Source organism: Opisthocomus hoazin, chromosome 11 (genome assembly GCF_030867145.1).
Source record: "Opisthocomus hoazin isolate bOpiHoa1 chromosome 11, bOpiHoa1.hap1, whole genome shotgun sequence".
Taxonomy (NCBI): domain Eukaryota; kingdom Metazoa; phylum Chordata; class Aves; order Opisthocomiformes; family Opisthocomidae; genus Opisthocomus; species Opisthocomus hoazin.
In genome coordinates this window covers 21519646-21542522 of record NC_134424.1, presented here as the reverse complement: position 1 = coordinate 21542522, position 22877 = coordinate 21519646, and the positions used below count along the sequence as shown (strand labels likewise).

The following is a 22877-nucleotide window of genomic DNA, read 5'->3' as shown; positions in this document are numbered from 1 at the left end:
AGTTTCAGAGACTGCCTTGTGTTCTTAAAGCTCTTACTAAATAAATTTGCTATTCTCATGTTGTTTGATGTCTTACTTCCCACATCATCTGTTTGAAGAAAATTATTAATCTGGTCCTCTACCGTAAGGTTTTACATGATGCAGTCTTTTAGGTGATGGAACTAAATAAACTATAAACTTGTGAGAATTTGGGCTTCACAGATTGACTTTAGCTGGTACCCACTTTTAGAAAAATAGTTCCATGACGGGCATTGAATGTTGAATGAAAGTCTTTTTTCCAAATAAAAAATCAGAAAATATTCCAAGGAACAACTTAGAAAATACTATAAGAAAATGTAACTGCCATTTTTTATTTCCTTTAACAGTTCTGCATGATTTCACCACTGAGTTTCAACACCACCAAGTTTACTGAGCCTGCAGGACAGACTGGTGCACCCTGGCTGTACTGAGCACTGGCTAATCGTGTTGTGCTGGGACGTGACCCACTGCTGTGTGTGTTTTATGTGCAAGCTTTCTCCTGACACTGGCCCATAGTTTTCTGCGTGTGATCATAAATAGGTTTTACAGTATTTTCCAGTGAGTCAGTATAAAAGGCTTGTTGCGTCTGCAAAGTTTGACTTCACAAGGATGTTGGTATGGCTGAATTATAAAAGCTGCACGTGACCCAGCACATGAATTGGTAGGATGTAAGAGGAAACGTTTGCCAGATGTGTTCGGGTGGGCATTGCAGTCAGGTACAAATCAATCATTCTATAGCTGCCTCTGTATCTTTCCAGGAGCTGCTGGACCTTCTAGCTGTTTTCGTGGAAGCCTCTTTGCTCTTTCCTTATACTGTCAGATTTTTCTTCCTGCTTGTTAGAAATTTTAGGGAAAGTTTGGACTGTTCCCTCAACCTCGTCTTTTCTCACTTGCTTTCTGGATGTTTTTTCCCTCCAAGCAATTCAGAGTGCCTTACAGACTTGAAACAGTTTAGGCTTCTGCACGGATACTTTTAGTTTCCATGCCAGCAGTGATTTGCCTTTCTAGATCATGTTTTGTTCATCCCAGTATATGCAGTAGCCTGACGTGCTCTCCAGATGTGAACATTGGCAGGCTCCGCTCAGTTTCACCCGCTCCATCTGACTTTCTCAGAGTAAGATTGTTGTCCCTTCAAGCACCCAGATGCTGCGTTGACTTCTGTACAATCTGCTTTTGAGCTAGAAATGAAACGTCAGTTCTGGGACCTGACTGGCAACCATAGGATCGAGTTTCTGGTGTGCACCAATGTGTCTGAGTTTTGCAGTTTTACTGAAACTATCTTCCAAAAAAAGCACTCTCCGTAACTGTAATAGCAGCATCTTCTAAAGACAGCCCACATCCTCTGCAGTGCCGCTTTCAGCTTCTGAAACATTCGCATCTTCTGTGTGTTGGCCTTCACGGCTGGCAGAAATGGTTCTTCACTTGCACGTTTTTCTGGTGTGTTCTGCAGGTCTTTCAGAGGCAACTGGAGCTACTCTCGTTCTTTGGAGAGAGAATTATGGGGAGGTGGCTGACTCAGATAGATCTTAGAGGTTTGCTTACTTCTCCTGTCTGCGTTCCAAGCCATGTGCTGTTCCTGTGACAGGCTGTCAGACTGCAGTGAGACCAGGGAAGCCAGTGCCCGCCGCGTTGCAGGTCAGAGGCCCAGGAAATTTCTCCTCGTTGGCTAACGTGGTTGGCAGGAGGCTGAATAGTTTTCGTTCTCAATCCTGGAAAACTCAGAGCTGGTGGGAGTTGTACTCAGCTGTTGGTGTCCACCGAGATATAGTTAAACAAAACTTCGAAGAGATGAAATAGGCTTATGTTTACACTCCAGAAATCATCCTGCATTTTAGGAAACTTTGTAACTACTGCAGTGTCCAGTTATACCTAGACACTTGTTATCATGGTAATACTGAAATGCTGGAGCTTCCTGTTGTTCCAGCTCCACTTTTTGGGCTGTTAGGGATTTGAAAAAAAAAAAAAAAGTTTGGTTTTCCTAACAGGCTAATTCATATTTACAGTTACCTCAGCAGAATGAATGAAATCACTTGCCATTTCAGAATTTTTCCAGATATTTATTATATATGAAAATTTTGTTATTTTCATCTTGGGTATGGCCCCACATAAAACCTCTTCAGAAAAGCGTGGTACTTTTAAATGAGCCATCAGGTGTACCATGGAAAATGAGAACCTAAATATCAGAGGTTTGGAGCGGAGTGAGCAGGCAGTAGAATGCAGAGCAGAGCAATTAGTGAGCAGAGGTTCTGGGGTAATTTCTTTCTTTTTTCTTTCTTTTTTTTTTTAAGTTGAATTACAGGTTTTGATTTTTACAGGTAACTTGCAGTCTGTAGCTATTGCAGTAAGGTAACTGTCATAATTTCTGGATTGTGACGTATGCATCGTGTTCCAGCAGTGACGTAATTTTTTTGTTTAATAAATCTCCAAGTTTTATTTATAGATGGAATGAGCGATTGCCATTATAAAGCAACCAATGCTACCTTCTAAAAATATTCTATGAGTGTTGGAGAAAAGATCACCAAACATTTAAAAAAAAAAAAATCCTGTGAGAAAAATAAGTAGGATCTGAGATTGTGTTAATTGATTTACTGTACGTTAGATTTATATTTCAGTTTTGTGGGTTTGGCTTTTGAACAGAGTCTTACATCATGCGGTTGTCTTGCATTCTTTCATGCTTGTGAATATTAAGCCTTCAGGAAGGGAAACTCTTCTGTATCTGAGTGGTTTTGCTTGGTGCAGGCAGGCAGCAATCGGACACTCCTTTATGCATTCCACAGCTTATTATTGTCTGCCTTTTCCTGTGAAATCTGGTCTTCTGGTTGATTACATTTGCAAGTTAACTGTCTGGTCCAAGGTTTTAACTCTGAAAATTTTGTTTTGGTGAGGATAAATATCGAAAGTCTGACCTAGGTTTATTTATACTTAAGATTATCCTATTTCTTGTTAGTATGTTTTCAATGGTTTTACTTTGATTTGTCATCTCAAAAGTATTTCCACTGGCTGTAGCACTAAGCTGGAAAAAAAAATGTCATTAATTGAAATTCTTTAAGGGAAGGAGTTGCAGAATTCTGATCAGAGGAGTGGAGAGAGCAGGGAAAAATAGGTACAGTTGGTGCATACGTACTTCTGGCTCTGAAAGAACTTGTGTAAATATCATGCTTAATTCTCCAGATGGGGCCTGATGCGCAAGTTGAAAAAATCAAAAGAACAAAAGCTCCATTCTGGGAAGAGTTAAGTTTAATTATTGGTGGCTAGAGAAGTTTTAAGGCAGCGCTTAAAATCCCGGGTGCCTTTGCTGAGTTGTTTCTGGCCTGAGGCAGAGAGTGAAGACTTGGCTACCCGCTGCTTCTCTTGTGACCCAGGCTTGCGTGGGGGAGGCCGTGGAGGGTTTGCCAGCTCCCGACCTGGGTTCGAGAACCATTTTGTCGCCAGCTGGCTGGCAAACCAGAGCCGTAGCAGGAGGCAGGGCTGCTGTGGTGCTGCTTCCGGAAAGGCGTTGATGGAACAGCGGTCGTCAGTTTTATCTGTGCATTGGTCTGAACACGATCTTTAGTTTGTCCGAAAGATTTCCTGCAGGGGGGAATATACTGTACAAATAACGTTTAAATTGCAGCGATGGCAAGGGGTGGGGGGCATTCTTTCTCAGGAAACTGCATCAGGTGTCAGAGTTCTGCGGCGGAAGCGATTCTTGCAAAAACAGTAATCTATTGCAAGTTGCCTCCTTGAAAGCTTTTTGGGATGGAGCACTAAGCCATCAAAGGAAAAGGCTGCTCAAAGTAACAGGGGAGCCTAAAGCTAATAAAATGGGATGAAAAAGGGTTATGTATTTAGGTGGCAGCCATTCAAAGTAGATGTGGTTTGAAGTGTGTGTTGGGCTGTTTGGAGCATTTTTTCATGTTACGAATACTTCAGATAATTGGCTGACACTCAGAGAGCAAGCTGCTAATGCTTTCAGGTTTTGTTTGGGATTTTTTTAGTGAATTTGGATCACTTAAAAAATTCTGAGCAAGTGAAGCTCAGGATTTTTCCCTCTGGATATACATCACTATTTTGCAATATCACCTTAAGTTCTTGTTTTCCCACCTCGCAGTAACAGAATCAAGGTATGCAAGTGGATACTTCTGCAGAAAGTGATCCCCATCATGTGGAGAAGATACTTTGTGTCAGTGGATTATAAATCCTTAAGTAGTCTTTAACAAGAGCAGCTGTCCTCTTTCAGAGCTAAGAGTTTGTGAGTAAATACAGTATAAGAAGTTAGAAAATTAATATTATGAAGATGCTGAAAATATTAAAATCGTATTTGAATTAGGTTACACAAACTAAAGTTTACCCTTAAGCAGTATTATGCATTGTGTTTGTGTAAAGAAAACCATCTTACATGACAATTAAAAAACACTGTAAGTGGATGTTTGTTCTTTCTGCAAGTGAAACACACTCCTACAGTACAACTGTTTCAAGTCAGAGCTCTGTTTCTGCCAAAGGGAGTGTGAAACGTCTGTGATTTCTTCACTGGGAGGTACAGTAATACTTTTGGCATCTGTTCCTTAAGGATCTGCAGGCTGGAAGTGAGCGCAAGCAACGCTGTCCCCTTTGGTGGGCCTCCTCTTTTTCCTTTTCCTTAAGCAGCTGGCAGGGTTCGGCTGTTCTGCAGGACGAGTGCGAATTACCGCCGCTCTGTGCCAGTGAACACAACAGCCACATTTAAAGGTTGTACAACAAAAAAAATACGAAGAACAATGCATTTTAGCTACCTTTGAACTGGTTCCTGAGGAGGACTGAGCCATTGCTTTCAATTAAGCGCCATTACTTAGAAGCCAAGCGAGGCAGCCGTGCAGCTAGCAGTCAGGATGTGTGTGGTTTTGGTACGACATCCATCTGAGCACATGATGCTTGGTGAGTGCCGGAGCCTCCGTTATGATTCACTGGGGAGAAACATGCAAAACGATGTCTGTTTTTCGAGTGTTGGAGGAATGAATTTAAGGTTAGAATCGTCTCTAATTTTGCTAAAGTAAACCTGCAGGTAGCTTCAATAGCCCTGTCAGAAGGGAAGTAAGGGTGGTGGGTATGGCTGATGTAACAGCGTCCCACTGCCCGACGTTTGCTCACGTTCTCCCCGCCTCGCCGCGTTTTAAGCCAGTGGAGTTGCGCTGGCATGCTCGCCGCTGAAGATGGAGTCCAGAGTTACGTGTGCTGATTGCTCAGACCGAGTGGAGGCGGGGGACGGTAAAGATGTTTGGACAGCTGGATTTATTTGTAGTATGTATTTTTAAGTTAAGTTTCAGTCCTGGTCAGAAATCCTTCTTTGTAATTTTCTGCCATTATGTTTGAACTAAGAGCTGCATCCATGTACTTGTTCAGTACATGTGGAATTTTTAAGCTAATTGACTTTATTGAAATACCATTATCTTCAAACACAATGCAATTTTGGTCGCCCCTTCAGACAAAGCATCTAATATCAAAACAAGAGTGACTTCTCTCAATAATAACAACAATAACAATAATAATAATAACAATTGTAACAAACTTTCAGTTTCTAATAGAAAATTATTCTTAAATTTTAATTATTTTAAAACTAAATTATTTAATAATACAAAATTGATGAAGACTGTTATTAATTTTATGTACAGTTGTTTTACAAGTGGAGTCAGATGTCTGTAGGATTTGCTATTTATGTTTAAATAGGAGGGACTCAGAAGCACCCGTATATTTTCACAAGGGCAGAGCTATCATGTTACTGGTCTACACGGCACTGTAAAATTTTGAGCTGGGCTCAAAAAAAATAGTATCTGATGTGGAAATAGAAGCTTCAGGTATTTTTCATTTTTTGCTAAGACTGTGTAGTTGAAAGTAGAGGAATTGAGGAGAGGATTTCTGAGGAGCAGAGTATAAACAGTTCCCTTCCCGGAAGAGGAGTTGCTCTAATTTAGGAGAGTTATTTGCCAGCAGAAAGGGCTGGGGTGTGGTCTGCTGAGATGACTGAGACAACTCAATAATTTCAGGTATCTTTAGGGAAGGTCTGCCTACCATGCTGTGCTTCCTGGCCTCAGACTGATCCCATTTCCCAGTTTCTTGGTACCTTCTTCCAACAATCTTTGCAGGGAAGGTTTGGGGGTTTTAGGGGTTCACCAGTATTTAGGGCTGTGATTTTTTGTTTAAGTTGAGGATGAGTGGAATAGGGGCTGTTGTGTAAAATGGGAAATTTCTCTGGCTTGGGAATTTCAGTAGGTTTGTTTATCCCTGGGCATTTGACAGCCCTGCCCTCCCCCACAGTGCAGCACTAAATTGTTGAAATCCCAGTTCTAAGAAAAAAAACCCAAACAACTGGTATAGCTACATTTTTTTGTTTCATTTTACAAGTTTTTTTTTGGTGGAGGCAAAAAAGATTTCAGCTTGTGCTTATTAACACAAAATATAATCGTTCTGAACAGGGATTATTTTTTTCTTTGAGGGAGTGAGAAGAAGGAATCTGCTGGAGCTGTATGTGGTTTTGCAGCCTCCAAATGGTTACTGAAATTGCAGTAGACCAGATAATATTTAGTTGAACAGTAGGATTTTGGCTTGCAGCCACCAAAGATACCGCATTGCAGCAAGAGGAATGAGCCAGCGCTACCCAGCATTGCCTTTATCGCTCGAGCGGCGATTTCAGCAGTGTCGTTTCACGTTGTTACTTCCTAGGCTATCTAATGGCTGTTGTCCAGGCACAAAAACAGTCCGCGAAGGCATCCTGTTGCTGGAGTCCCGTGCCTGCCTCCTGCGGGGTGGCGAAGGAGTAGTGTGCGGTGTTCGGTAGCTGCTTTCGGTACTGTAACTCAGGATGAGGTTACTGTACTTTAAATATAGAGTCCCTTGTGCTGCCACCAAGTCACACATTTGCCTCGGCCGTTAGCTCAGAGCAGTGCAATTCGAAACTTCTTTCTTCTGAATGCTGATACCGCAGAGTAGTCTTGTGAATTGAAACAGTACCAAAGCTGGCAAAAGACCGAAACGTAGCGCTGCGAGAACGCGTTTCCTGGTGGTTTGTGTGCTGCTTCGCGGTGTCTAAATCTGGCCTGTGCAGAAGGAGTCAAGAAACACATGATTTTCAGAGAACATCTTGAGCGCCAGCTGTGAAACCTTAAAGTTTAGATTTTTATGGTCAGTTCTGCCAATCTGCAACTACTAATTTGTAATTAGTTAAAAGGGACAAGCGATGAGGGGGAGGGAGGGGGCGCAGAGCAGGGGGATCTGAACAGTCACAGATTGTATTGTTGTTCTGTTGGCTGTTCCCTCCTGAGCGTGTCAGGGGAATTTGGCATTGAGAATAAGCCATGTCCTGAGGTTCTCAAATCACTGGTTGCCTGGTACCGTATTAACCCTGATTTTACCCTGGTTAATGAGTTGAGTTTGGATTCGGGCAGCAACAGCAGATTCCTGGCTTACGCAGCCAAGTGACTCGCAAGCAGGCTGAAGAACGGCGCTGGAGACTTGACGAGTTCAGCAAAGGCCCTGTTCCTGAATGCAGCAGAGCTCTGCACGCTCATCTCAGGGAATATTATAGCTTTTCTAGCTCTTACATGAGAGGGGCCACAAGGATGACAAAGCTATGGGAACAGGTTTTATTTGAAGGAAGTTGTACCCTAGAGAAGAAAGGTTGTTGAACGGAGAGAGGAGCTCAGGAGTGGCATGAGGATGATGAGCAGGGAGCAATGGCTTTCTCTCTTTTCTAATACAAGAACTAGGGCAATAGAAGACGAAGCCATTAGATTCTAGATTGAAAAGAAACAAAAAGAGCCCGTGAAGGAAAGGTACTTACCAAAGCGTGTAGTTTAAACCGTGGAATCCATTGCCACAGGATGCTGTCGAGGCTAAAAGTTTACATGGTCTCCAAAGGCACTTAAAGAAATGCCGTGCAACACGGCGACCACCCCTGACCCCCGCCCGGGGCAGGGTACGGCCGGGTGGGTGTGGGGGTTTTGGATTCTCCCTCGGGCTGCCAGCACGGCTGCATGGCCATGCCGGCTGGACTTGAAATCTGCAAGTTTTTTTGTAGCATTTTTATTGATAACTTTGGGGGTTCCTTATTTTCCTCTGTTGGCAGGGTTGTTTTTCTTCCCCCTCAGCTGTTAGCATTCCTTTTCGAGAGACTTTCTCAGAAGTTGAAATAGGCAGTAGCTTCTTGGAATTGTAACTTATTTCAGTATTGAACATTGTTCGTACCTCGTAATTTCTGGTATTACAGAAAACATTTTTCTGTTCCTTTTCTGTCTCTGCCTAATATAATTAGAGCATAAAAAGTGGGGGGAAAACCCTCGTAAGTGGATTTTACCCACTTATACACAGGAGATGCAGGACACTTCACTATTACTTCAGGAGCCTGCTGAAGACAGAGCGTATATTCCATGGAACCAGCTTTCTCCTCTAGTGCTCTCTGATGTGGCAGATAGGCCGAGTTTGCTACCTCACACTGAGGTACAGACACTGGGTATTGCAGCGTGTGGCCTCTTACCATACTGGTATGTTCCAGACTGCCAGTCGCACCCACGCTCACCTAGGTAAGTGCTTAGGTTATGAATGACGGCTTTCACGAGTTTGAGTGAAGTACTTACCCTTTGATTCACTGGTTTCCCTTTAATGACAATTTTATTGCTGTATGGAAACAGAAGTATCTCATACTTAAGTACAAAATCAGTATTGTTTTAATTGCAGTGAATGATAGGCTAATTATGTGAGTACATCTACCGAGATTTACTGTTCAGTAGTATTTTGAAATTACTCCCTTAAAGAACAGTTGTAATGAAATGATTCTGAGATAAATGCAGTGTAGTTTGCTTTTCCGTCGTTTTCTGATCTGAAAATTTTGCTTCCTGCCTCGACTCACTGCATTTTGCTGGTATCAACCCATGTCTATTGAGTAAAAATTTTCTCAGGCTTCAGCAATGCTGGGAGACAGAGTGGGATTAATATTATGTTAAATGAGAAGGTGTCTGATTTAACTGAAGCATGATCAGTTATTTTAACTGGTGCCTTTAGACAAGTACGTGAAGAAATTCTAGGCTGAAGAAGAATGCTGGTTGCCAGAGCTTGCAAATGTAAATCCCTCGCTTATATTTGCAGAGAGGTGGCTGGATAGACTAGGGATACCTCGCTGGGGGATTCTGTACCCTCCTCACAAACCAAGCAAAATGCATTGCCTCGTGTTTCTTGAAGGGATGTAATGCTGCGTATCTCATTATAGCTTGTAACAATAGTAAGTCCTTTGACCTTTTTTGTCTTTCGTGTATTAGAAACAAGACTGCCAATGGAGATTATCGGAAGGAGCACAGAGAGAGGAGTCGCAGTCCAATAGAGAGGGCTGCTGCCCCCACAATGAGCCTTCACGCCAACCACATGTACGCCTCAATCCCAAGCTTGACCATGGATCAACCTCTAGCACTGACCAAAAACAGCATGGATGTAACCCGAACAGTTGGCATCACACCTACACTGACTTCTGTGGAGCGGCAGCAGGTACTGGCTTGTGGGTTGACAAGGAACTCTGGGCGGTTGTAGGAATCCGTGTTGCAGACGCGGGGAGGAGCTCCCAGATGTAAGGAGAACGTGTTGTGAGTTACAGTAGGTAGGCGATACTGTTCTTCAGGCAAAATAAATGTGTTTCACAAAAGCCCAATGAATGTAATAGCTCGTTGTGTTTAGTGTGAATAAATTGCTAATGTTTAAATGTATCTGTCACAGATATCTTGGCCTTGCTGCTTTTTCTGATGCTTTGTTAAGCTTGCAAATGCGTGTATTTTAATTGGGAGTGCAAAGTCTGGCTGAGCGAAGCTCTGGTACGTGCTGGGCAATAACTGATGCAGTTCCCAGGCAGAAAGGGTCTTCATCTGTGCTCCTCTTGGCAATCAGTGCGCGCTTCCCTCCCCTCTGTCCTGGCCCTCTCCTGCCAGGGCTGCTGAGGAAGAGGTGCAAGACAGAAGGGACTACAGGGGGTCCACACGAAAGAAGCTGGAATGACGTTAGTTGTTTTAGCCAGCCAAAAGCATTCATTGCGTTGTTCAGAGCAATGTCGTGTCACTGTTTTGTAACAACTTTTCCTGAAGCAAAGTAATGATTTTTTATTATTTCATAGTTTATTTCTGTACGCTGGAGTGGTTTGGTTTGGTTTGGTTTTGGCAGGTTGTTTGGTTTTTGGCTTGCCGTCTGGTAGGTTGTATTTGTTTTCCTTCAGAACTGCTGAAGATGAGCCATCTCTGTGCAGGTTACACAGCACCAGTTTTCGTGTGCGTCAGACTCGCTTTTATCACTCTCACACGGGGACAGACAAAGCACGGTAACTGAGTTGTGGTGAGCTGCAGTGTTGAGAACTCAAACTGGCCCATGTACCCAAGCTCTTCCTTCCTTCCGTCCTTCCTCCCTCCCTCCCCTCCCATGATGCAGAGGGTGAACACTTGGAGTGGGTGATCTTTGAGGCTGGGATTTTTCATATGCAAACTATGCAAGCTTCTCTTCGCTGGAGCCGTATACTTCACATCTACCCTGTAGATTTTCACGGTGGTCGGCTATGGACGCTCGCCTTCCGCATTCTGCTACGCCAGAATGCCTTTGCTTGCTGCCGCCGTTACCTTGCATCACTTGGCACGCAGATGGCGGAGTTGCTGTTCTGCGCCGAGCGGCTCTCCTTTGCTCTCAGCATTCAGCGATGACAGAGGAGGAAGGGACAGGCTTCCACTGACGACACCGGTGCCCTTTGATGGTGTCACCCCTGCCTCTCGGCGTAGCAGCCAGCACTACCGATACGCTGCTCTTGGTGCGCTTCACTTGGGCTGGTTCCTGTTGCTCAGTAGCAGATTCCTCTCTCTTGTTATCTGTGACATTTTGAGCCTAGATTACAGTCTGTTTTCTTGGGAAAATAGGATGTTGAGGTAAGGCACAGAGTAGAAATCATACAAAGAAAAAAGTGTATAGAAAATAAGAAACCCTAGTTTGATGATTTGTTGTTTTGTTTGTTTTTTTCTTTTTTTACCTTAACGTGTTGAATGGGATTTCATCTTACTCTGTTTCTAATAAAGAGGTGGGAAAAAATACCTTCTTATTTTAGGCAGCATAGGGTTCAACTGCTGTAGGCACTTGTTACTAAATTCTCAGCTTATCTCGACATTTTTGTGTAAACATGTGTAGTCTGCTCAGTGCACCTGTACCCACAGAGCCGTGCCAGGGCGTTCTGTAGGATGCCTTCCCTGCCTCTCGGGTCCTTCGTGGTGTTGGTGCGTGTGTTCTTCAGACAAGCTTTTTGTTACATCTCTCTCCCTCTCAACTTCCCGCCTCTTGCATGTCTGAAACACTGTTCTGAAGAGAGACGCACATACACGCTTCTGACAAACTGCTTCATAGATGCACAAAATCTTTGCTCCTATAAGAGAAAATAAATACTTCCACATGTGAACTGCTTACTGAGGCATCAAATAATTCACTTTTCTTCTTTACTGCGCTGACAGCAAAGTAAAAAAAGGAAGGAAGGTGTAAATAGCATCGTGCCCATTGTGTCTAGACAGATAGTGTTAAACTTCCCCTTGGAAGCTCATCTGCTCTCCTTTGGTCTTGCTCTGTCTAGACTAACGTACGACTAGATGATGAAAACTCTTTCCTTCCTCGTTGACTTTGTATGGTGGTAGTGAAAGTAGTGATTTTTGTGGGTTTGCTGCACAGATTTGTAAAATGGAGAACAAACTAAAACTGTGTTAATTACCTCAATTCTGCTAATCTTTTGGACACTTAATAATTAACTTGCGTTGGGTATAGCAAAATGGACTCCCTGTATCATAAAATACACCAAAGATGCAAACAAGAATACTCCAGTACCCACGTTATTTCCCGTCAGCCGCCTGGAGAAGCTGGGACATTGCCTTTCCTAAAGCCTTGTTTCGATGTAACATTTACGTAGTAAACAACTGGAAGAAGAGTATTTTATGTGTGTAGTTTGTACAAAGCATATGTGGTGGAATTAGGATTATGTGAATAGACATTTTGGGGAACTTGCGTATGCTGAGAATGACAGAGGATGATGTTTATTAAGTGGTGCTAGAAAGGCAGATTAATTACAACAGGAAAGTGGTTGCAGTCAGGATCGCTCAGGAGCTCTCCAGATTTTACATCTTGCAGGCGTATTGTTTTGTAGCTGAAGTACGGAATACAGAATCGGTCAGGCTAGGAAAACTTAACTTCCACGTGAAAAATGATGCCGTTAAAGCTCAGTTAACGCTAAGATGACAAATACCTGTGAAATTTGGCAAAGCCCTTGTGAGTCCTGGAATCACAAGGATATGTGGACATAGAACGCAACGAGTGTTTACTGTGTTGACGTTTAGTTCTGCACACGTAATGCCTGTGAAGTTGAGAGAGTCACTGTAAAATCACTTTCATGCTTTTAATTACTTGCTTTTGTACTGCCCTTTTTCTATATGGCTCCTTGCCACTTAAATAACTGAGAACCATTATGGAAATGCAATGTGGGGTTTTTTTAATCAGACAAATAATAGCTGAATATTTTGGGTTTTAATATGCCTTATTGAATTGGACAGTTTATGAGTTACTTCACTGCTGGGATTCCGTTCAGTGTTTGTACAACTCAAGTGATTATGCAGTGAACTGCTGCTAACACGGCTTTGGCTAATTGCCGTGGTGAGTGACAGTTTTCTTTCTTCTTCCATATTAGAACCGTCCATCCGTAATCACATGTGCTTCTGCGAACAACCGGAACTGTAACCTCTCGCATTGCCCCATTGCTCACAGCGGCTGCGGTTCGGCAGTGCCTGCCTACAGAAGACCCTCTAGCAGTAAGTGACGTGTCCACACTCCTAACTGCCTGATGATTCAAAGCTGAGGAGAACAAAATTGTCTCACTGACCTTAAGGCACAGGAATAAAAGGAGGTGAAACAAGGGCAGGTGCAGGGTCGTGCACCTGGGGAGGAACAACCCAATGCACCAGTACAGGCTGGGGCTGACCTGCTGGAGAGCTGCTCTGCGGAGAGGGACCTGGGTGTCCTGGTGGACGACAGGTTGACCATGAGCCAGCAGTGTGCCCTGGCTGCCAAGAAAGCCAGTGGGATCCTGGGGTGCATTAAGAGTGTGGCCAGCAGGTCAAGGGAGGTTCTCCTTCCCCTCTACACTGCCCTCGTGAGGCCCCATCTGCAGTGCTGTGTCCAGTTCTGGGCTCCCCAGTTCAAGAAAGATGAGGAGCTACTGGAGAGAGTCCAGCGCAGGGCTACAAGGATGATGAGGGGACTGGAGCATCTCTCCTATGAGGAGAGGCTGAGGGAGCTGGGCTTGTTCAGCCTGGAGAAGAGAAGGCTGAGAGGGGACCTTAGAGATGCCTCTAAATATCTGCAGGGTGGGTGTCAGGAGGACGGGGCCAGTCTCTTTCCAGTGGTGCCCAGCAACAGGACAAGGGGCAATGGGCACAAACTGAAGCAGAGGAAGCTCCAGCTGAACATGAGGAAGAACTTCTTCCCTCTGAGGGTGATGGAGCCCTGGAACAGGCTGCCCAGAGGGGCTGTGGAGTCTCCTTCTCTGGAGATATTCAAGACCCACCTGGATGCAGTCCTGTGCAGCCTGCTCTAGGTGACCCTGCTTGGGCAGGGGGTTGGACTGGGTGACCCACAGAGGTCCCTGCAACCCCCTGCCATGCTGCAGTGCTGCAGAGCAGTGGGAACCTCTCCATACCCTGCGTACCCAGAGACGTGCCAGCACAGATCCCCTCTGCTGTTGTTCTAACCATCAGTGCTGTGCCACAGTAGAAAGTACCAATTCAAAATTTGGGGGGAGAGACGTGTTAGTTCTTGTTTTGAAAAGCTTCTTTAAAAAACCAATCACCCCACACAGACAAGCCAGTCATTATGTTTATTTTAGTCTAGCTGACAAACAGCAGACAGGGCCGGCAGATCCAGCCGTGCTCTTATTTTAGGAGCTGTAGTTTCCCCAGTCTCTCAGTAGTCAGCAGACTTCTATGATTCAGCTGCAGTCAGGAAAGTCTTTTCCTGCAGATCCAAACACTTCCAAAGCACGCCCCCTCCACCTTTCCCTGCGTGGGTAACAAAGAGCCTTGGAGGGCAGTTGCTATAGCGACCTGAGCAGGCAGCTTTGGCTTTCCACCTTCTGCACAATTGGTGCTTTTCGTGAAATCTTTCCTTGCAGTACTTGCTGGGGAGCCTTGGGATGTTTCTCCCCACGTTCTCTCACTGCGCGACTAGGGGAAAACACGGCCTTTCTCATTTCAAGTCTTCTCTTCGCCTGCTGATGCGCAGCGCTAACAGACGGCATTGCCAGAGCTCCCTGGCAGCGGGGCCGCATCAGCCAGCATCTGTCAGTGTCACACCACTGGGGTGACGTACGCAGGAACCCAAAAAGTCCACAGTAGGAGGATGATGATATATTTTTAAAGATCAGTGTGTTGTTGAAAACTGGCATTAGAATATATCCCTGGGGGCTATGTTATGCTCTTAGAGAAGTCAGCAGACGTTAGAAGTTCCTAGAAAACTGCGGTTGCTTGTCTAAGGAGAGCTGCTTCGGTGAGGCCCCAGCTGTACTGACGTGGGCTTCGGAAGGGTTGTGAACATTTTCAGAAAATGTTTGTCTCCTGTCACTTGAAGAGGTCTTTGTGCGTGACACGTCTGAGGATCAGTCAGTCCCTTCTGTAGCGTGAGGGACAATGGCATGGATCCTGACAGTCTCCAGTATTTTTGAAAGATAAATCTCATTTAGACACAGATTTTGTTTCTAAATTTTAAACTGCAACTCTCCCATATTTAGTCTGATTAGGAATCATTACCATTATCATTCTAAACCTGATTTTTAAGGTTCTTTGTTCCTCTTGTAACACTGTTACACCATTTTAACACTCGTAGTACCTAATGCAGAGGCAGTGATTCATGTAGTTCTCCGACTGGGTCCTAGCACAAGTACGTCAAGTCAGAGGAAACCCTGACATCCACTTCTGGCACGCTGTGATTCAGAGTGGGGTCTCCTCACATCTGACTGGTGTCAGCAGGCTTGGGAGCTGAATCTGAAGAACTGTTTTCACCTTTAGCCTAAGTAGAAGTTCTGTGCGATTGTTTCAGGAGAGGGTTTCCTCAGAATCGGAGCTGTAGCTGTTACTAGCCTGAGGGAGAACTATAATTATATCTAAAATGCTTACCTGACGGAGGTCACGGAAGTGCAAAAATACTTAACTCCATTTAGTACTACTTTCTTTTTTCATTTTGACTCTTTCCATCTTGTTCTGTAATGGTGTAAAGTTGTCTTGCTTCATGCCGAGATGATAGGAAAACGGGAGAAAACACCGGTTGTGAAAGCAGTGCTGGGTGCCAAGATTCTGCACGGAAATAATGCGTCTTCCGCCTCCTCTCCCCATGCAGCTACCACTGCCTGTGACCCGGTGGTGGAAGAGCACTTCCGCCGAAGCCTTGGCAAGAATTACAAGGAGCCTGAGCCAGTGGCCAACTCGGTGTCCATCACGGGGTCAGTCGATGACCACTTCGCCAAAGCACTTGGGGATACGTGGCTGCAGATCAAAGCTGCGAAGGACGGCGTCTCCGGCAGCCCCGAGTCTGCTTCGCGGCGGGGCCAGTCTTCCCCCTCCTCTCACATGGTCAATCACAATCACTCGCCCTCCGTGGTCTCATGAAGAGAGGACCGTTACGTTTGTGAATTTGCATGGTTTGACTGAGCTTTGAACAGTGCTTAAATAGTGTTGGGGGAGGGGAGGTTAGTTTTCAACACGTTTTTGTGTACTCACTTTTTATTTGTAAAAGGGTGCCCTAAATGACAATAGCGGGAACTATTTCATAAAGATTCATACGATGTAGCATCCTTTTCTTCCTGCCTCAATTACCAAAGAAACCTCTGATGCAAATCTGCTGCCCCTTGAAAAAAATAATGCACGCTAATCCACAAAAGCCATGACACTTAGTTGGTTGACCCGAACGCTTGTTGCTTTGAGTAGCTCATCGAGACGAGAAGTCGTCTGGTTTGCTTACCTGGCTTTTTGTTTTTTCTTTTCCCTCTGTGAAGTAATTTTGTATGTATATACTTGAAAAGAACTGTCATGTATGATTTGCACTATTGGAGGAGGACTGAAGTTGCATAGCAACTTTCTGGAAGATGCTAATATTTTGAGGGCAAACTGCTGAAAAAAGGGTTTAAGGATGACATTTCTATCAGTTTGATTTTTCTTGAAGCGAAACAGCTTTGGAAGGGGAAGTCTCATACAGGTTATAGGTCTTTCTCTCTTTAGATTTCAGGTGCTTAGTGCTTGCAACTGGACTGCATAATTTACAGGACACGGGCATTTTTTCCTAAACACTGCAGTTTGTTAGAATAGAGCTGAGGTTGGAGGGTTCAATAGTGCTTAACGATGCATGTTTTATGAAAAATAGCTGGTATCTATTAATGTATAGACAGTAAGAATCATAATACTTATTAGCTTTTCTTCAGAATTAGTTTATTTTTGTCAGTAACAATCCTAGATATACTTACTGCTGGTACAGTTGTACTCTATGATATTTGTATTTGATATTCACTTTAGCAGCAGCCAGCAAAAGAGGACAGCCTCAGGACAGGCCTGGAGCGGCGCGGTCGAGAGACGCCGCGTGGTACAGGACGCTGTAGCTTTGCGCGTGACTGAGCTCCCGTCTGCAGCTCGCTCTGCTTAGCAGGGATTTGCTTCCTCAAACCGAGTCTGTGTAATCCACCCGTCCCTCGCGGCAGAACCTGCCACCCTCACGTCGCTTGGCTGGACAGCAGAGTGTTACAGTTGGTGAAATAGGAGCTTTCGGTTTTTTTAAGCTTATTCATAAACCTACGCCAAGTTGCAGCATACATTCCTCCATTAGAAGACTTTATACAGGTATTACTGCATTTATTATCATTTGCTATATTAATAGCTACTAACTAGAAATTAGGCAGTAGAGGCAGGCGTAGAACCACAGCTGTGCTAGTACGAAGAGCTTCTCTTCTTGTTAAGTGTAACTGCTCTCCCCCATACATTCCATCTTCCCAGTACGGTTGCACCTAGGGCTTTTTTTTTTTTATACTGGGTTACCTGAAATGATTGGTTCAGTGTAGAAAGCTGGAACTCGTTGGACTTCCATGACCTACACGTGATGTATTATGGGCTATGTTACAGTATTGGGTCCATTGTGGCTTTTACTTTACTTTTTTTTTTTTTTAAAGTTAAGCTATTTAATTTGGAAAAGGTGCAGGGTAGAACGAGATCGGGAGATTGGCTCTTACTCTTGTTGAGAAGGTGGCTGCTCAATTTTCTGTAAAAAAATGACAAAAAGAAAAAAAAAAAACACCAACCACACCTAAGCCCCCAGTTTTAGACATTTCACTACCACCTTACTGGGTAGTCAACGCTTACCTGCTTTGGCATTCAGTACCCTACTCTCTGTAGGAAGATTGTTAAAAGAACACTTTTTTATATAGGTAACTTTAAGACCATCGTTACGCTGTGCGTAAAGAATGTACAGAGAAATTTGTAGGTATTTTTTGAGGAACAATTAATTTGTTAATGATATGTAGCTATTTAATTTTTCCCTTTCCTTTATTGTAATCATTCTTTTTTTTTTTTTGTTTGGAGAAAAAAGTTGATCTTTTTTTTTGTTGTAGATTTGTCTGTAATACAGTAAAAGTGCAGGAACACAGTTATTCTATGAGAACACTGCATTAGCGTTAATAGCCACTAGTTTGTTATTGCTACAGGCTACTGAGCATCCTAACGGTAAAATACTAATACTGTAGATGGACTCTGTGGAAAATGTGACTCCTCTATTTCTTTGTAAACACAAGTAAGATAATGTTTTTAAAGCTAATATTTTCAATAATAGCTGTTTTACAAGGTTACATTTACTTATCTGAGATAGGTAAATGGATTTGAGGGCAATAAAGATTTAATGTGATATGTCCGGTAGAACATGTATCAGACACAATACTGTCGTGAAAGCCAAAGGGTCGGGGGGAGGCGGAAGGAAACGAAACTGAACTCGCCATCGTGAGACGTGGTGAAGCTTCTTCACAGAGCCGGGTTACCTACAGTTCAGTCGGGAAGAGTCTCTCGGTGTTTGTAAATCTGTAATATACCATTCTGTTGTGGCCTTGTTTCACCTGGGAAAAAAAAAGGTTTGGCAGGCCATCTCTTTTTTTTTGTACTTAAAAGTAGCCTTAAAGAACAATAAAGTGCTCTTAAATCACCGGTGCGTACAAGCTCTTCTGTGCTGCCTGGTAGGAGAGGAAATGGGTTTCTGCACTCCGTGAGCCGGAAGCAGAGCCCAGGTTGTGCTCGCGCCCCGTTTTCCTGCTGAGGAGGCCCGCCTCGGCTCGCAGGGTGGCCCCACCGTAGGGGCTGGCAGAGCTGGAGTTGGGTTTTGGGGGTGTTTTCCCCAGCAAGTTCAGGAGCTTGTCAAGAAACGGTCTGTAGCGACAGTGAGAACCCTCTTGCTGCCCGAGCAGCGGTGGACAGAAATGCCCCGGCCTTAGGAGGCGGCGGCTGGCAGCAGTCCCCACTGCTCAGGCCTTCTGGGTGCGGGCCCAGTGTCGCTCCCCAGCTGTTCCCAGTCCTAAGCGAGCTCACCAGCTCCTGCACACTCACTCACCGTCTGGGAAAACACCAGCCAGTCGCGAAAGGACCGGTGTCTTCGTGTTCTTTCATTTTGTTTTGTCCCTCAACTTCTTCAAGTTTTACCTGGGGAACAAAAATTACTCCCTAAAGATGACGGCTGTATTCCAAACGCGGGCGTCCAGGGCGAGCAGCACTTCGGTAGGCGATTGTCCCGTCGTTTGACTGGAGATGGTTAATCCCTAAAAAACAAGTGTTCTAATTACCTGATTGTGAGAAAGTTCGGTGAACCAGGCCAGAGCCTTCAGAGGAGTTTCAGCTCTGAATGTAGTGGAGGTGTCTCCAGAATTGACGAAGGAACCCCTAAAACGAACGAGGTACCAGTTACTCTTGGGTCAGGAGTGCCTGAGGGGTTTGAAAAACAAAGCAGGCATGGCTGGTGTGTGCGGCGCTGCAGGAAATGGCGGCTGTGGGTGATGCCACCGCGAAGGGCTCGTGTACCACATCTGACAGATCCCCCCTCCACACCCGTGGAAAGCTGCAAGAGCTCTTGGGAGGGAGGCCAAGGCCAACACACCTCTCAGGCTGCTGTCTGAACGGAGCGGGTTTCCTTCTAGGAAAAAGTCGTCCCTGCGTCGACATTTTGGGGCCTGCATGGAACAGGACAAGCAGCACTGCTGTCGCTAGGTCAGTAGCTTACAGAGGGTTCTATTTTCTGCACGGTAAAAGGAAAAATACAGTCATTTTTTTCTCCTACCGCATGATTTTTCTAATTAGCAGCAGTAATTTTGCACAAAAGGGTAGCACCGTGGCCTAGAAAAGCCAGCCCGCACACACACATTCCATATATTAAGCCTTACCCTGTCTGTAACGGCTGATCTTTCTGTGAGCTGACTGAAAGGCGACTCCCAGCCAGGCATTCGTAATCTCAACACCCCCCCCCCCCTTTTTTTTTTTTTGCTAATTTAATTCAGACCCAAATTTAAATTTTAGAAAACAAACCTGACAGCACAAATACACCGGGGATTGAGTTCGGATCTTTCTGCGTAGTTCAGAGCATGACCCCTCCCGCACGTCGTTTCCCTGTGTTCATTTCACGTGGCTTTCGCTGTGAAAATGACCTTTGCGTCCAAACACAGATTGAGGCTGGCTGGACAGTGGGCGTTTGGCCCCACACCGGTGCTACAGAACTGTGCGGAGGCACCGCGGCAGGATGCCTGTGTACCTGCGAAACCTCTCCTAACAGCATCGCTGGTAAATATCCCCCGAACCTACCCAGCGGGCTGTGCTCACCCGGTCGGGCTGAAGCGACCGAGCGCGGCTTTCCGGCCTTTACCACCACCTGAAGAGGCAAAGGGCGCTCACAGGCAGGACTGCCCTCGGGTTCGGCCCTGCCAGGCTCTGTGCTGACGGCTGCCCAGGTCCCTGCCGCCGCTCGTCAGGCAGCCACGCTGCTGCACGGCTGGGCTTTAAAACTGGCACAGAACTCGCAGTTGTAACCAGGCCACCATCACGGCTCAGTGCTGAACTGCACCGGTTCAGAAGCTGTTTCGCGAGCAGTGGCCGAGCTGCCGCTGCAGCTGGGCTGAACGCTCCCAGAGGGCGCGGGGGGGCAGCTGGGGGCCAGAACAAAGCCAGCTGCTCCTAGCAGGCCAAATCTGCCAACTGAGAAAAGGTGTAAAAGTGTCCTCCAGCCTTGGTCAGAAGCCTTTGTGCAACAGCAGCGTCGGGAGAGCTCCCTGCTCACACTCTGCTACTTCTGTTACAGAAGAGGTGACCCAGAAGGGCTGTGTGAATGGAAACTCGGCCAGCACCCACCCGCCCTGCCGATGGGCCACGTCGCCTAACGTGAGGCCCTGGCAAAACACACCAGAAGTATTTTAAATGTTATTTGTGTAAGAGCTGGCACACTTACGCTTGGCTGAGCGGCACATTCACCACTATCTTTAGATCCTTCTGGAGGAACAGCGACAGAAGAAACCAGTCTGCATCTTCCTGGTGTACAGAAGCTGGCATTTCAGCGGGCGTGGCTACAGATCCAAATACGTCGCGCGCAGCATCGCCAGCGCTCTTCCCCCACAGACAGTTACTGCACAGCTGGATCACGCCGTGTGTTGAAGCACACTTTATCGCTGAAGGGCCCAGGACAGAAAATGTACCAAGTTAATAACTAGACAATTTTTTTAACCTCTCATACAATGAGAACATTCTGCCCCTCTCTGTGGAACAGCCAAGTGCATTTCTTGGGTATGAGACAGCCAAGACAACAGATAATTTAATTGCTTACTTTTAAACTGTGGTTCCATACAGCTCCACAGCAGCTGCCTCGTTCTTCAGCCAAGGCTCTCTTGCGTTCCCTCAGTGCTCCCCTGTCACAGCACACAGGGCAACAGCCCTGCATGGCTCCAGAGCTGTGTGAGGGAGAGCTCCTGTCTCAGGAGTACGTTCATCTCCTGTGGCAGAGGCTTTCCTGCGGCTTTCACACCAAGCGAGGTGCTGTGAGGCCCGTGGAGGCAGCACGCCTCACCAAGAGTGACTTTGAATACACATACAGGTTCTTCTCCAGCAGGGCAAAAGCCGTGAAAGAGCCCAGCAGACCTGGGCAGGCACTACTTACCTCTGCAGGAGTACCACCTCTGCAGCGCACGGCCTTCCCACTGTGCTCAGCCTTCAGCCTGAAAACCTTCTTGATTGTAGAGAAGCTCCTGAGTGCATTCAAGCCAAATCCTGCCCAGCTGTTGTCCCAGGGAGACACTGCCACCAACCCGCCACTCCTGCAGAAAAGGTAAGGCGAGAGCAAATCATGTCACCCTTTATCTAAAGCCGCAGACATCACTTCTTTCTCCAGTTCGCCAAGTTCAGATGTTCTCTGAGACTTTTAAAGGTTTACAGCAAACTCAGGTGTCTTACCAACACCCTCAGCCAGGCTGAAGGAACACTGCAGAGGAAGACTAAGCCCGGTGTAGAATAGCCATTGCAAAAACAGTGGTTAAACTGCAAGACAATAAACTAAACTTCATTTTTAATTAAAACTCCAGGGACAAATCTGATCCTGGTACATTTTACCTGACATTAAAATGGTAGAAGGAGCATCTTTCTGCAGCTGGGAGTCTTCCGCAGAGCTCTGGAGCTTTTAGTTCAAAACTACAGCTTGAATTCCCAAGGCTTCAGCCTTCCGCGGAACAACCCTCATCAGGGGAGGCACTGTCTCAGTGTTTGTCCACGTTTACTCTAACTAGGGAGCGTGGCATCAGGTTTGGTTCTTATTTGCAGAAAAGTTTCATATTTTCCTGCTTAATTCTGCTTGGCAAATCTGATCATGACATTTACAGAAAACTTCAAACATACAAAGGCACGTGCCAGTCAGCACAGCACGACGGCCTCTGCCGGCCCCTCCGCACGCGCTCCGGGGCTGGGACAGGGAAGCGTCCCCGGGGCAGGCAAAGCATTTGACCTCTTGGCTGACACCCTCAGTACTCCTGAACTTCGCTCACAGGACCTTCCCTCTCCTCAGGAACTTCCCCACCAGTAAACACTGACTTCGCAGAGACGGCTCTCGCTGGACCAGCACGGTAGCGTTCATGGAGGGGAGGAGATGCTCCACTGAGACTATCGTTGCAGTGTCCACACGCGGTTTATGTGTAACACAGACAACACTCTCCTCAGATAGAACCGAGAGCAGCGTCTCTCCAGATGCACCCCCGTGGAATGAGACCAGTGTCCACCCCCGCAGAGGCGCACAGCGGGCCTGGTGCCAGAACACCAGGCTACTCCCAGTACAAGCTCCTCCTGCGCTGCTCCTTCCTCTGGGTCCCACCGCAGGCAGCCCCCGTCCCCGCCCGACAGCAGCATCCCTGAAGAACATGAAACAGGAAATCCTCTCATTTTCCTTTGTGCCACCATCGGGAGCCCAGTTCCTCAGATAACGACGCGCTAACCTGGGGGCTTCGATAGCTGCTCATCGCTGTCTCACTTCGGCATTCACACCCGACCAGCAGGCCTCTGTGCAGAACGGTTGGCAGGGGATTAGTAATACCTGGATACTCAGACTGAATGCGTTTATATTTTAACAGAGTTGGAAAAAACAGAATTTCTTTTTCTACAGGCTACTCTTAAATAATGACAAAGCAGTTCCCGACTTCTAGTGCGAACACGCTTCATTATGTTCACATGAGCCTTTCACCCTTTTTTTGCTTGCAGGCTGGCCGGTTACACTGCTCGCTGTCGCACTGTTCACTCTAATTTCACATTTTATTTTGCTACGCAGAAGCTTTC

The 22877-nt window shown here is 45.8% G+C and overlaps 2 protein-coding genes across 6 annotated transcripts in view; one reads left to right on the top strand and one right to left on the bottom strand.

Moving 5' to 3' along the window:
- VGLL4 (vestigial like family member 4) overlaps window positions 1-16473 on the top strand; it is a 91897-nt gene extending 75424 nt beyond the window's left edge. For all 4 annotated transcript variants that reach the window (XM_075432436.1, XM_075432437.1, XM_075432435.1 and 1 more), the window contains 3 exons: window positions 9282-9504; window positions 12704-12824; window positions 15403-16473. In XM_075432436.1, the coding sequence (XP_075288551.1) occupies window positions 9282-9504; window positions 12704-12824; window positions 15403-15671 (613 nt within the window). In that variant the 3' untranslated portion in view covers window positions 15672-16473. The remainder of the gene's footprint in view (window positions 1-9281; window positions 9505-12703; window positions 12825-15402) is intronic.
- A 1593-nt stretch (window positions 16474-18066) lies between these two features.
- Window positions 18067-22877, bottom strand: part of ATG7 (autophagy related 7) — a 128475-nt gene continuing 123664 nt past the window's right edge. The window contains exons 21-26 of one of the 2 annotated variants that reach the window (XM_075432422.1): window positions 20518-21376; window positions 19605-19710; window positions 19180-19317; window positions 18869-18965; window positions 18640-18728; window positions 18067-18151 (exon numbers count right to left, since the gene is read on the bottom strand). The gene's annotated coding sequence lies outside the window, so the exon portion shown is untranslated. The remainder of the gene's footprint in view (window positions 18152-18639; window positions 18729-18868; window positions 18966-19179; window positions 19318-19604; window positions 19711-20517; window positions 21377-22877) is intronic. The other variant, XM_075432420.1, reaches the window with a different exon arrangement.